Here is a 14934-nt window from a genome sequence, read left to right as displayed (position 1 = left end):
CCGGGAATCGATCCGCCCCGGGCCGGGATGTGACAATTTGGCATCATAGCCTGACCCTGGCCGTGGTGTGCCGACGAAGACGTCGAGCCCCTAAGTGGGGTGGATTGTGACATCTCACATCACCCAGGGGAGTGATCCTTATATGTATATTCCTATCACTACCGTAGCACGATATTGTCCGCTTTGGGCTTACCATTCCCTCACGGTTTTGTTTTTGGGAACTCACGAGCAACTTCCCAGTGGGTCACCCATCCTGGGAGTGCTCTAGCCCTCTTCTCGCTTAACTTCGGAGTTCCTACGGAACCCGAAGCCAGTGAGCTCCCAAAAGGCCTCGTGCTAGGTAGAGATAGGAATATACATATAAGGATCACTCCCCTGGGTGATGTGAGATGTCACAATCTACCCCACTTAGGGGCTCGACGTCTTCGTCGGCACACCACGGCCAGGGTCAGGCTATGATGCCAAATTGTCACATCCCGGCCCGGGGCGGATCGCTTCTCGGGCCCGCTTCACCACCATAGCACGATATTGTCCGCTTTGGGCTTACCATTCCCTCACGGTTTTGTTTTTGGGAACTCACGAGCAACTTCCCAGTGGGTCACCCATCATGGGATTGCTCTAGCCCTCTTCTCGCTTAACTTCGGAGTTCCTACGGAACCCGAAGCCAGTGAGCTCCCAAAAGGCCTCGTGCTAGGTAAGGATAGGAATATACATATAAGGATCACTCCCCTGGGCGGTGTGGGATGTCACAATCCACCCCCCTTAGGGGTCCGACGTCCTCGTCGGCACACACGCGACCAAGGTTAGGCTCTGATACCAAACTGTCACATCCCGGCCCGGGGCGGACCACTTCCCGGGCCCAACTCCACTACCGTAGCACGATATTGTCCGCTTTGGGTTTACCATTCCCTCACGGTTTTGTTTTTGGGAACTCACGAGCAACTTCCCAGTGGGTCACCTATCATGGGATTGCTCTAGCCCCCTTCTCGCTTAACTTCGGAGTTCCTACGGAACCCGAAGCCAGTGAGCTCCCAAAAGGCCTCGTGCTAGGTAAGGATAGGAATATACATATAAGGATCACTCCCCTGGACGGTGTGGGATGTCACACCTCCCGATCTTGAAATCCTGGATCCACCACTGCAAACATGTTAACGAAATTTTGCATTCCGTCCCCCTACAAAAATTCTATGAATTCATTTTCACATACCAAATGCAGCTCACCTGTTGAAAGAGCATACTCCATGAGCCCAATAAGAAAACCACCACTCTAATAACTGTAAACAGCACCTAGGTTTAGCACCCCTAAGCATTAAGCGCACCTTTCCCACTTTCAAAATCTATTGACATTGAGGTGTATCCAATTGAGATTTAATTTTTTAAATTCTTGACTAAGAACGAAAATTAGAATATTACTTGCACACCATTGTGTGCATTGAAAAGCCGAGCAAACTGATTGGGGGGACGCAAAGTAAATAACAACAAATCCTTATCTCATAAATGACATCGACAGATGCAAACGTGAGAAAATAAATAGTTACAATTACATTATTAAAAGAATTAACTTCGCAAAAATTAAATTAAAGGCAGTAAAAATAAAAACAAAATTGTAAAGAATATTAATTCTAGTGTCAGCTAGTCTCCCATTTACCACTATACACACCCAAACCACTGCCTTGCCGGATACAAAACAAAATACGATACAAAAATTTAAACCAACCACCCTCGCCGGCTTCGAAAATTTACGATGAGGGAAAACCACCCTCGTCACGGATTGTTCGGTGTTCGGATCTTTGTTTTAATACGAAACTTCGGAGTGGCGGAAGTAGTACCTTCGGATGGCGCAGGCCTGGTGGTTTCAACCCCTGTGATCACTAACTTGTTGGATCCACTGGGCTCGACCAGTTTGAGTTGCACAGTTGCGGACTTGGTAACTCCGCGGAAGGTACTTTCGCGCGCTCATTCAACAGCTTCGCCATTTCTTTCTCCTTCTGCTTCTTCACCTTCTTTATACGCTTCCGCTCCAAATACTCAGGATCATCTCGGTGGCCCTTATGGCCATCCCTCTTTCATTTCTCGTCTTTCTTTTTCTCCTTCTCTTTCCCGCGAGGAAGAGAATCCAACATTCCAGCTGAACCACCAATAATATCGTTCCTAGGAACCGAAAGAGCTTGGAGACTTGCATACTTCTGTACTTCTGCATCTCGGTTATCTTGGATAAGGCTAGGTGATGGATCTTCGGGCCGAGGCAGCGCAGAAACTTTGCTAGAAACGGCAGTGCATTGTAATTCCTTTCCTCTATCATCCACATCACTAGCAAGTTTTGCGCTACCAATGCTGGCAGTCATCCGGGATCCAAGATCATGCCAAGTGTTAACTTCCTCGAGATTTTGATTGCTAGGGCTCACAACAGAAGGTTCTGAAACCGCTAAGCCATCAAAACTACCAATCGGAGGTTCTGGAGCACCAAAACCACCAATGGAAGGTTCTGGATCACCAAGACCACCACTGGGAAGTTCTGGAGCACCAAAACCATCAGTTGTAGGTTCTGGAGCACCCAAATCGTCCTTGGAAGCTGCTGGAAAGGCAAACCCATTGCTGGAAGTTTCAGGAACAGTTAAATCACCATGTGAAAGGTTTGGAGATTCGGAAGGTGGTTCCACATATTTACTTTCTGGGATGAAAGCAGCAAAGATGTTTTTCTGCTCTCGGAAGCTTTCCGCTTCACCTAAATGAAATGGTTTATGATCAGTAATCATAATCAAGTAAAAACTTTTCTATATGTAAAAACAGCAAAAGAATAAATAGGGGAAAACGGTGTTCCGACCTTCCTGCAAGGATTTGTAGGATGCAGAATAAGTGACGACGAAGAAAGATATTATTAAAAGCCATCTGACCTTCAAGTAGACGAAGCAAAGCCACAAGAGTTTCGCTCCTGATGTTGTCGGCAAGATCAGATCCACCTCTAATCTGGCATAACCTCATAGCATGCACGGCCAGCTTCACCTGCCCTGCAATCAAGAAATATATACAATAATGAAAATGCACCCTGGTAATGAAGCAATGAGATTTCCAACATTCATGGGGAAAGTAGTGACAAGAACCTCTGAAGGACATCTCTTCATCTAAATATTTGATAAACAGTTGCAAAGCTGCATCAATGCCTTTGCAATGGAATTCAAAATCAAGGAGTGCTCTGCTTGCTTCAGCCCGAACTTGCCATTCAGCTTTGATATCCCAAAAGGGTTTTACAAGTTCAAACACGCAATCCTGTAGCAAGTCAAAGAGCTAGATGAAGTCCCCAACACTACATGTAGTTTAAAAAGCAAAGCATAGGTGAGAAATTACTCACCAGAGGAACAAATCCCAACAGTTTTAGGGCAACCTGAGTCAGGGCCCTAATACAGCCGACTGACAAGATACCATTGTAGCTAGGCATCAACCTGCAACATGCCACTTACAGAGACAATCAATTAAATCTATTACTTGATATAAAACATTGAATTCAGTATGAAATGAGTTAACACACCTGTCAAATTGCAAGAGGTGATCAATGCGCTTCAGAAGAGACGATAACAGGAGAATACTCTGAAATGGAGTAAAGGGATCACATGATTATGAACTTCATATTTGACAATTATGGGGTTATCCAATCTGATACCCACGTAAAAAGTTGGATGACATATTTTTTTTCAGAGGTTATACAGTTATACCCTTGAGAGTCCGGGGTAAAAACAGTATTCATGTAAAAGCAACTCCGAAATGGATTACACCAGGACGGAAGTGCATATTACATAGGCCTATTTAATATAGTCTTACGTAGGCTAATCCAAAATCTAGTCTTACGTGCTTCTTAAGGTAAACCAACGCATTGTTCATCATAGGCTCATAGCCAAAGACAGACATGGAAGCCTCAACAGAACCACCGAGAATTATCATATAAAACAAACCTGTTGCCCGATTTCAAGTTCTCCAACAGACTTGATTGATGCAGCAAGCCAGAAGACATCAGAGTAAGGGTTCCCATTGTTGTCATTGTACTGTCACAAAGTTAAAGACAACATTTAGAATTGATGTTCAGAGTGTGGTCTCAGGGGAGTTCAAACTTCAAATCAGATTAATATACAAAATCCAGATTGTTTACTGTTAGACAATGGTCATGCATAGCACCGAATCAAGACAGAATAATTTTGCACAACTATTTCTTTAGCTCTCAAGTTTAGAGGACTAAATCTATGCCAACTGAAAAATATTGTTATTCTTGTCACCATAACTTTTTCAGTTGATGCTATATGAGAAATGTCCACGACAATACTACCTTCAAAAGTTGTAAAACAAACTCCACAGCCTCCCTTGGACTTTTCTTGTCTGCAGCTGTGACCATAGCAATAGCATGAGGAATGGCCTGCAAGATATTATAAAAACAATATAATATACAGATGGTTCTTAACAGATGAAATACATGACCATCATTAAACATGATGGTGATGTTGATGATATAAGTAGCATGATACAACCATAGATTTAACTATCAAACGCATGAATGACACTAGTTGAATGTGTTCAGGACAGCTAATCCAGAACTCAGATGCATATGATATCAGTATCACTATGCCTATGTCAGGAAAATCTGAGATCCAAAACACCAAAATAAGACTGTACTACAGGTGAGAGTGAAGGTAGAATGTTACGTATCATAAAGGCACAGAAAATGAAATTAGTCGACAAATTTGTGTCAAGTCAATGAAGGCTATCAACAGAAGCATTATATTGCAACTTCTTTGAAACAACAGGTGATACTTAAGTACTCAGAAATGTCATGGAAGTCATTTGGCCTGGCAATATTAACAAGAAAAATCTTTGTTAAATGGTATTGTTAAAGGAAGCTCTCAACCACTTGGAGTTCAAACACATATGTACAGAACATACTTGGGGAGTCCGATGTTTGCATCAAGCCTTCGGCTTTTATAAAATTTCACTAAATGGAGTAGGCCAGCCCAATCAGTATCCTGCAAGACAATAACACCATTCTGAACATGCCAACATAAAAGTTGAAGTCTCAAGACACAGATATAAACACTAAACAAAGAATTGCAATGCAAATATAAAAGCTACTGTTGCAGCGAAGATTATCAAAAGCACTGAGTCAACGAATCAATTTCAATAGTTGAAGAAAATTCTCACTTCAGTTGGGTAAGATACTAAAGAACCACCCAAAAACCCTTGCAGATGTTAAACTGTTAAGGGAAGCTGATTATTATAACCAAATTGGCAATAAACTAGAAGTTCAATTAGAAAGTGGCTATTACAAAAAGCATAAAAATTAGTTTAGACTACTAAGTTCTGAAAATTGTTAAAGGTCCACTCAACAGAGCGTTGATCAAGTTAGATGCCTGCGGTGAGCGTGGATCAAACACGTGACTTCAGATCTTCGGTCTAACGCTCTCCGAATTGAGCTATCCCCGCAAATAATGCACCAACCAGGAATCGAATCCTGGTTTATATCATGGCAAGGAATTAATCACACAAAGTGGTAATTACTTACTGAATAACTCTTTCTTTTTGTGACAAATTTCCTTACTTTTCTATGAGAAGTATTTACTTCAAACATTATTTTTCTATTGTTTGCTAACTACTGTTTTAAGGGATAAAAATCACAGAATATGCCTCTTAAGTTCAGATTTTATTCTGCGATACTTTTGTCGTACAATTACATTTTACACACTGGTTATTGTACTCATCACAGGCATATGCACTTCTGTCATGAAAAATACACAATATGTTGGCACTTAAACATGAATAGATTCGTGTTCTATCGTTGATCTCACCTGGTTTAGTGCTAACAGCCACAAGATTTTGTGCAACAGTGAACTCCAGATCATAGCTGAACATGTAATAGTCATTATGAATAAGCGAGTGTTGTCAATAATACGCAAAACTACCAAAAGAATAGCACAATTAGACAATAAGTACCAACAACTTTTTGAATTGTCATCTATACAAGGGAACCAGCACCGTGCACGTCGTATCTGGTTATCAGTATGTAGAACAGCATCATGAAAACAAATTCCTGTCTCTGCTTTTTCTACCCAATAATCAATACGAACTAACCTCGCATTCTGAACCAACACAAAACTACATGAGAAGCCATAGACAAGATAAACACAGTCACAACACACCATGCCAACCAAACCCTCCAGAAAATGACCAGCTCTGATACTGATCGTTTCCTAATAACTATTGGAATAAAATCAACATTCACCGTCTATTAAGCTATGTGCCGTCTATTAAGCTATGAACACACACCAGAAAGATTCTACATAGGGCAGGGAAACAAAGATCTGAAACATACGCAAGTAATTCTTTTTACTTCTTTTTCAGTCAATACGTACAAGTATAAATGCTTAAACGCATATGGGCCTGCGTAATGATCCCTGCCAGCTAAATTCAATACAAAAAACGAAATGTAATGCCACCAAAACCATTTACATTGATTAATCGTGAACTCTAAAATCCCACCACGAAAATTCTAGAAAATTGCAGGGCAACAAAAATCTGAACCATACACAAGTAAGTCTTTTTTCTTCTTTGTCAGTCAATATGTACAAGTATAAATGCATAAACGAGTAAGTCCATATGCGCATACATAATGATCCCTACCAGCTAAATTCGATACAAAACACAAAAATTAATGCCATCCTAACCATTAACATTGATCAATCCTGAACTTTGAAAACCCGCCACATATTTTCAACTCACAACTCCAAAAATAAACCATAACCTGCTTGACTTCTCCAGAAGAACGCTGCACCTCATTATCCCCAACCAGTTGCTCCTGCAGTTCACTTCCGGCCTTGAAAGCCTTACAGCAATTGATCAGTAAATTCGGGACCAGCTCTCTCTCAGGAGCCGATATATATGTTGACCCAGCCGCATTGGCAGCGGAGGTTGGCGACGTGACGCAGCTCCAGCTCCTCTCGCTCTCCTCATCTTTATGATTACTCTGCGGGTAGTATTCGAACTAAATCTGCTCACCGTCGACTGAAACACTCTCAATCCCCAAATTCTCTGCGTGTAACCCTACAATCCCAATTTCTGAGACCACAATCTTCAACTCAAGTGTACCTACAATCCCATCAAAATTGAACAAAGTTAAGCAACTTTAACAGTAAGCATGCAGAATCACAACAATTTCTGGCTCCCAAAGCTGCTTATCTACAATCAATTTTTACCAAAACAATGCCCACTTCACAATTTCCCCGAATCTCAAAACCCAATCGATATTCCCCAAAATAGATAGAGATTCGTCACGAATTCAGTGAACATGCAACAGTGTGTTCTTCCTTGTCTGTGTGTTAATGGAGGGTAGGGACGAACCCGTAAATGCGACGCTTATCGACGTCGATGGAGAGGTAGGCTTCTGGTGGCAGACGACGGGCCCGGAGTTGTCGGGCTTGGCGTCTTCGTTCTTGGGCTTTCGAGGCTTCGCCATAGAAGTAAGGGAAGCCTAGTGAGAGAGTTAGAGAGAGAAGGATCGTTAGGAGCTAGACCACTGCACTTTTCTTCTCGTCAGAACCGTACACGTGTTCTCGATACTGATCTAACGGCTGATGAAAGATCTTTGTTGAAGTCAAAGTGTGCTCCAGATTGTATGTGTGGGACCCTTGGGATGACAAAACTATTTATTTAAATTGCATTGCGTCACATCATACAATCGAAAGAAGCCTAATTTGTTTTTTGAGGTCTACAAAGTTTGGAAATTATGAAATGCCCATATATTTCATCTTATATGCTTAATTTACCACTTGTGGTGGCGGATCATACTTTTTAGGCTTATTTTTTGCAATGGCCATTATACTCTTTGCCGATTGTGTCTCACTTACCGCATATACTCTTGTTTCGCGTTTCAATTTACCCTATTTTGTCAATTTCTTTAACAAAATTATTAAATAGTTGACATAGCGTGGATATTATGACAAATTTCATCTTATATGTTTGACATGATAGTGGATTGTACTTTTTAAGGCTCCTACTTGTAGTGTACATTTTTTAAAGTACTATGAATCAATACTTAAACCAAACGACATTTGAATTAGCAACTTAAAGGGCATATTTATTTAATAGAAAATGAATATAATTCCCATTTATGTAGATAGTGTCTTAGATTGAAATCTCTCGCTATTATAGCAAGTTAAGTGATTCAAAACAAAAAAACTCTTTAAGTTTCATTGTTTCAATTATTATATCTATAATGATCTCAAACTCTTTTACGAATAGGAGAAATGTAGTATCTACATAACGTATATTATCAATTATCAACAACTCTCAAAGCACAAAATTTGTCTCAGAGCCGTAATGCCAATTAGAACACTTATAGAGCTTCATTGTCACTCACTTTCAAATCTTTCTTATGAATCGAGAAAGATGTTGGTAGTGTCAGAGGCAAAAGCTGGCAAAGTTTATCATTCAATCACATAGGGCTCACTAAATGAAAAGACATCACCCAACAAGTGGTAGAAATTTACTAACAATAAATAAATAATATGAACGCTGACGCGCTACATCATACATATTTAACATATATATATAATTTACTAGTCAATCAAACAAATATTTTACTACTATCAACATTACTCGAAAGATGTTCCAATTTCAAATTCTCCTACCATGAATTTACGAAAGTAAATGAACAAAATCCATGGTTTGGATCATTGGATGTGGGTTGTATTACAATAGTTCAAAAACCTGCCGACCGCATTCGTGAATCGCATATTCTCAAAGGCCTTTTAAGAAAATTCAACTGCATATGGCATTACCGTAGGTCCCTCCATAACCTACCAGAGAGCTTCAGACCTCTCTCGCTCTCTCTCTCTTCCGAGCAGTAGCCCGACTGAACCCGCGCGCACAGCAGAGGCAGAGGCAGAGGGAGAGGGAGAGGGAGAGGGAGAATTATTCAAAATTGAATCAAATTCGCTGGAAATTGATTAGTGGACGATGAGCATCGAGCCGTTTAACAAGTACTATTCAACCCCCCTAGGGTTTCTGTGATTAATTCGATCAATTTGCAATCGCATGAAAACTACAGAAATTTAAATGGTGGTTTTTATTATCTTTTTGGTGTTTCCAATCGGAATTCAGGTTGGTGAAGCTTACAGCGAGGGCGTTCTACGATGACATACCGGCGAAAGGGGAGAATCAGCCCAAGACCGGCCGGAGCGATAATCGGGGGATTGCGGTGGTGGTGCTCGATGCTCTGTCGAGGTTTGTGAAGTTGATTGTATTTTTTTTGGATAAAGGAAGCGTTTTTAGATTGAAAGATGAAATTTTTAATTTGATGAAAACCCGAAATCGTAGAAATGTGGAGTGTGAGAGTATTGGTAACTACGATTATTGAATGAGTAAATTGAGAGGGGAAATGTGAATTGGGGCTGGTGAAGTGAGCTATGAGCAACTACTTTGGTTGAATTTGTGTGTGAATTTGATTACTTGATCATGCCAAATACCACGGGCTCGTATTGTAGGAATCATTTTTGCTTATTACTGCTTTTGCTAGTAGTACCTTTACTATATACATGCCTAAATATTTATTAAAAATCCAAGTGCTTCCTTGAAAAGCACTCGCAAATGCTTGGTGTTTCTTGCTTTCCAGAAAGCGCTTCCATGACTCATAAACATTTTTTTCCTGTCAAACATAGGCATGTTTGGGATTTCTTCTAGAAGCACTAACAGTGAATCTTGACAACCAAGAGCGCTTCTCACTACGTTTGGTGGAAAAAAACTTAAAAGCTCTTTTGGGTTGTAGAAGTGATTTTCCAAGAAGCTCTTGAATTTTTAAACTTTTGAGCGAAAGCACTTGTGAGCAGAATTGCTTCCTACAAAAGCAGCCCCAAATGAGTTCGTAGTCAGAAGTACTTTTGGTTATCTAAAAACACGTTAGTTATTCTGGTCCAGAAGCAATCCCAAACGGGCCCTACAAACTTAGCATTAGACTTTGCTATGCGGATTTTTATTGTGTATTACCTGGGTGATTCTGTGTATGTGTATGTGTGTGTGAGGGTGAAGGTGCTCAAGATTTTTTAGTTTGTCATTTGTTTGCTTGTGAGTAATGTTTAGATTTTTTCATGCCAGGCGACAATGGGTAAGAGAAGAAGATTTGGCAAAGGACTTGAAACTGCACTCGAAGCAACTTCGTCGTACTTTGCGATTCTTTGAGGAGGAAAAACTGGTCACCAGAGATCATAGGAGAGAGGTCATTTGTTTGATCTTAGTTATTGTGTTTTATTTGGTTTGGTCCATCTGATGAGTTTTATGTATCATTCTGATTCATTTTGTGATTATTAACATATGAAAACAAAGAGAAGTTTCTTGCAAGAAACGTGCTTGAAAGGTTAAACCAAGAATGATATTAACAATGTAGGTATCTGTATTTTTTAGATATCTGCCACTTGTAAGTGATCCTAGTGCTCAATCTAGTTTGTAACATTAGTCATTTCAAATAGAAATAGAATAAACCAAGATTTTGTAAAGCAATGGTGGAGCTTCGAGGCCCCTCGGTCCAAATTATCTAATGGCTTTAAGGGTTTGCTGATTATATGTGAATGGTCTTAGGCTCTTAGCTGTTACTTCGGCCCAACCATATGATAAAAGCATAAAGAGGGATCCAAGTCCAATCCATGTGACTAGAACAGTGACCAGATAAACTCTGAAATGACATCTCTTAAAATATGAGGTACAAGAGAAAGAGATAAACACCAGTGTGCGCACGTGTGTGTCGAAGAGAATTTCCTTTCTTGAATTCCAGAAGCTAAGAAGAAAGGCCCTTGTATAAACGAGTCAAAAAAGAACTGGTTGTATTGTTTTTTTTTCTGAAAGAACTAGACTGCATTTGATTCACCTGAGGCAGGTCAACCTGGGTGTACCAGGCTATTGTAGTTTTCAGATAAAGGGTTTAATCAGGTTTATAGGGACCAATTATACCATGCCTTACCAGGTTCAGAAAAAGTAATTAGATATGGTTGTGAAGGCAGGGAATCAATTTTTTCACTGACAACCTGCTTAAACCTGCAAGAACACCTTGTTATTAGCACTTCTTCATTTACACTATCTTATAAAAATAAAATTTACTCTGTATTTATGTTAGGTTCTTGTTTTACACTATTTTTTGATATATTGGACACTCAGGGTCTTTTGGCACCTTTAATCTTATGTTTGAAGATGTAATGAGGGACTGCTTTTTGTGAGTTTCATTTTAGGTTATACTAGATGATTATCTCGTTCCAATTAAGTTTCATAGTTCGTGCTAGTTCGTGCATTGTGGTTGTTCTAGTAGTCCATCGCGCTTTATTTGATGAATTAATCTTTCCCTTAGATATAAAGGATGAAGTCTAGTAATTTGTATGGAACAAATCTTGCTCCTTTTTGCTGTTGATTGATATGGATTAACAAGCCAGCCAATGTGGATAGTAATCCTTTATGTATTTTTTTCATTATATCAAAAATTTTGCAGACAGCTAAGGGTGCGAAGATGCATAATGCTGCTGTCGCTGCCACAGGAGATGGGCCACCTGTAAAAGAAGGGGAAGAGAAAGTTAAGATGCACACTCACTCTTACTGCTGTCTGGACTATGCACAGGTTGCTTTTGTATATTTTGTGTGTATATATATCTATTTGTTTTAGTTATGTAATTGTAAAAAAAAAAATTAGGTCAATAACTAGGTGGTGAGTGAACTGATGTTAGTAGTTTTGCTGGTTTGACTTGATTGAATAATTTCTCAGTTGTTGATAAAATATTGGCTTCTATTTTTTGGTTAAGGCCTAAACTAGAATGTGTTTCAGATATACGATGTAGTAAGGTACAGACTGCACCGTCTGCGGAAAAAACTAAAAGATGAGTTGGAGGACAAGAACACAGTTCAGGAATATGTGTGCCCTAACTGTGGGAAAAGGTCTCAACTGTTTCTTCTTTTCCCTGTGTGTTTCTTTGTGTGTTCCTCATTTTGATACATGAATTATGCCTGCAAGCACAAATATTTAGATACAACGCTTTAGATGCTCTGCAACTGGTTTCTATGGAGGATGAGTACTTCCATTGTGAAAATTGTAATGGAGAACTTGTGGCTGAGAGTGACAAGCTAGCTTCGCAAGAAGTGGTAGGAGATGGAGATGACAATGCAAGGAGGCGGCGGCGTGAAAAATTAAAAGACTTACTTCAAAAGATGGAGGTTTGTTTGGCTTTTGCTTTGTTTTTTCTTATAGTAAAATGTCTTATAATTTTATGGTTTCCATTTCTTTTTCTTGATTTTTATATGTTTTTGTCTTATGACATACATTGGTGGATATGAAAATTGCAAGGGAACATTTATACGGGTTAATAATCTGATGTTCATGGCTAATTTACCTCATGGTTTTGGTGGTCAAAGTTCAAGAAATTTATTTTCTGAGGGTTGTTGCAAGGTCTTGTCCTAAGTGTTTTGTATGTCTCTACTTCATTCTATTATTGTAATCTCTTGGCATGCGTAGGGTTTTATTCATTCTTTGCATTTGTAAACTCTGAATATGCCGGTCTTCAACTGGGCAACTATTGATTGCTAATTCTATATTATTATGCTAGCATTACCACTCCTTATTGTTTGTGTTTATGCTTCTGCATCATTCAAGTTAACGTTTAACATAAATTGTTGCACTTAATTGTATTTGTGTATTCTACAGTTCTACTGTTGTCATTCTTCTATGAGTTAATTAAATGAAATGAATGCAGGTACAGCTGAAGCCTCTAATGGAACAAATTAATAGAGTTAAAGACTTATCTCCTCCTGAATTTGGAAGTCTCCAAGCTTGGGAAGCACGAGCTAGTGCTGCCAGACGTGCAGAGAATGGTGAGTCTAGTGCCATGGATCCCTCCAAATCTTCGCATGGGATGGGATACGGTGGAACGCCAATGCCCTTTCTTGGAGATACAAAGGTAATTCTTGCCCCCCCTCCCTCCAAACTTCCAATCATGTCTATCAGCCTTGAGGTGTGTTTGGGATAACTATTTTTGATTTGGCAGTAAAGATTATATGGTAAAAATATAATCAACTGTAAGTATTTGAAATATCTTCGGTTTGCAGGTTGAAGTTGATTTCTCTGGGGTTGAAGGAAAGGGCAAGGATATAAAATCTGAAGCTGATGGTACAAGCCTGAAAGTTTTGCCACCTTGGATGATCAAGCAAGGCATGAACCTTACGAAAGAACAACGTGGAGAGGTCAAGCAGGAGCAAAAGATGGATGGCAGTGGAAGTGTAGCAGCTCCAGAGTTCTCAGAAGACAAAAAATTCAGTACTGAAAATAATGAGAAAAATATACAGGTCTGCAATAATTTCTTGCTTTGAGATCCCCCTTCAAAATAAATAAACAAATTAATTAAAATTTTGAGTTAATACGTAATTGTATCCTCATTGTTTTACAGGATGAGTATTTAAAAGCATATTATGCTGCTCTAATAAAAAGACAGCAAGAAGAAGAAGCAAAGAAAGAACAGGAAACACGCATCTCTGATGGTCCCTCTGCAGTGTCTCCTAATCGTCAGGTTGGCATGAAGTCAAAGCGCGAGGATGAAGGAGAAGATAACGTAGACTGGGAAGAGGCTCCAGTTACAGGTAAATGTTATTATTTGGCAATCAGTGTTCAATTTCCGATTGTTCTTCAATTTGTATTCCCGTCCCCTAGTTAATGTTGACGAACAATGAGAATGGCACTCGATGGTCACTTATAGGCAGCCAATACATGTGTCGATTTATTTTGTGGTCATATTCAAGCTTTTGATTCGCAGTTCATTTCTATATAGAAGTTCAAATTTTGCAATGCATTGTCTTCATTGATGTGCTTGAATATTCCCATGCTGCACAGCTTTCTCGTTTTTACATCTTTTCTCCATACACGCTACAGGTAATGCAGAAAATTATAAGGTCAATGACTTGAACGTTGAAGCTGATGCTACAGCAGACGATGAGGACGATATAGACTGGGAGGAAGGCTAAGGAACATGACTCGAACGCCAAAGCTGATGCTATTGAGGATGATATAGCCAACGGTATGGATTTCGAGGATCTGAAAGGCTCGAAGTAACCAAAAGCAGCGCTTAGGTCTGCAGCGTTGGTGTAGTTTCCCTTGTCATGTGTATTAGGTGGAGTACTGCTGATTTTTACTTCGTCTTTGCTGGCAGATTTAGTGCGACAAATGCGAGAGTTCACACACTGTTGTTTGACTCATTGCCCTATGAAGGAAGTTGTAAGCTGTGAAATTTATGTTCGTTTTGCTAGGATTTAGGACTAACTTTTGTAAATTTATTGAAAATATCGTCAGAGTTAAGTGAAATTTAGGGAAAATAGTAGACATTCTTGTGTTTTTTAAAGAGTTAATTACACTAGCACCTCTTGAGATTTGTTGAGTTTTCACAAAATTCTCTTACGTTTGAGAGATTACACTCTCCCTCAAGCCTTTCATATAACCCCTTGAGTAAAATTCTGCTTATAGATTTGCTAATTTAACCCTATAATTTAGGAAAAGGTTAATTTTTTGTTAAATAAGAATTTTTTTTTTATAAATATATAGAAAAAGGATATCAAATTGAAACATTATGTATTAAGGGGTGTTCTATTCACACACCTCATTTTACTTCTCACACCTTTGGATAATTTATGTCTGTTGATCTTCTTCAATTCATTCGATCCGACGATCGAAAATTAAAAAGGTGTGTGAGAAGTAAAATGGGATATGTGGATATCACACCTCTATATTAAAAGATAGAAAGTAAAAATCAAAATGTTAACCAGAGAGACGACATAGTTGTTTATCTCCCATTAATTTGGTTTCCGTTGGCGTTGACATATCCAACCAGGAGATGGATTTGGTGCCTCTACTGTTTTTGTGTAAGTTTAAGTAAATCGAATTCGAGA

The 14934-nt window shown here is 39.3% G+C and overlaps 1 protein-coding gene and 1 pseudogene across 1 annotated transcript; one reads left to right on the top strand and one right to left on the bottom strand.

Annotated features, from left to right (window-relative positions):
• Window positions 1-1593: 1593 nt before the first annotated feature.
• On the bottom strand, window positions 1594-7489 carry LOC137712406 (transcription initiation factor TFIID subunit 2-like; annotated as a pseudogene).
• Window positions 7490-8852: 1363 nt separating this feature from the next.
• On the top strand, window positions 8853-14373 carry LOC137712843 (uncharacterized). The gene is made up of 10 exons (XM_068452015.1): window positions 8853-9014; window positions 9136-9258; window positions 10126-10246; window positions 11504-11629; window positions 11834-11943; window positions 12033-12219; window positions 12756-12959; window positions 13108-13344; window positions 13446-13635; window positions 13925-14373. Exons 1-10 carry the CDS (start codon window positions 8992-8994, stop codon window positions 14014-14016), a joined length of 1413 nt encoding a protein of 470 aa, XP_068308116.1. The 5' UTR covers window positions 8853-8991; the 3' UTR covers window positions 14017-14373.
• Window positions 14374-14934: the final 561 nt, after the last annotated feature.

The sequence above is a fragment of the Pyrus communis genome, chromosome 13 (assembly GCF_963583255.1).
Source record: "Pyrus communis chromosome 13, drPyrComm1.1, whole genome shotgun sequence".
Taxonomy (NCBI): domain Eukaryota; kingdom Viridiplantae; phylum Streptophyta; class Magnoliopsida; order Rosales; family Rosaceae; genus Pyrus; species Pyrus communis.
This window is presented reverse-complemented; position numbering and strand designations above follow the sequence as displayed.

Bases quoted from the DNA above. Each gene is read 5' to 3' on its own strand.
- LOC137712843 (XM_068452015.1), top strand. From the start codon at position 8,992: ATGAGCATCGAGCCGTTTAACAA. The intron at 10,247-11,503 runs GTCATTTGTTTG...AAAATTTTGCAG, and splicing joins CCAGAGATCATAGGAGAGAG to ACAGCTAAGGGTGCGAAGAT. The intron at 13,636-13,924 runs GTAAATGTTATT...TACACGCTACAG, and splicing joins GGAAGAGGCTCCAGTTACAG to GTAATGCAGAAAATTATAAG.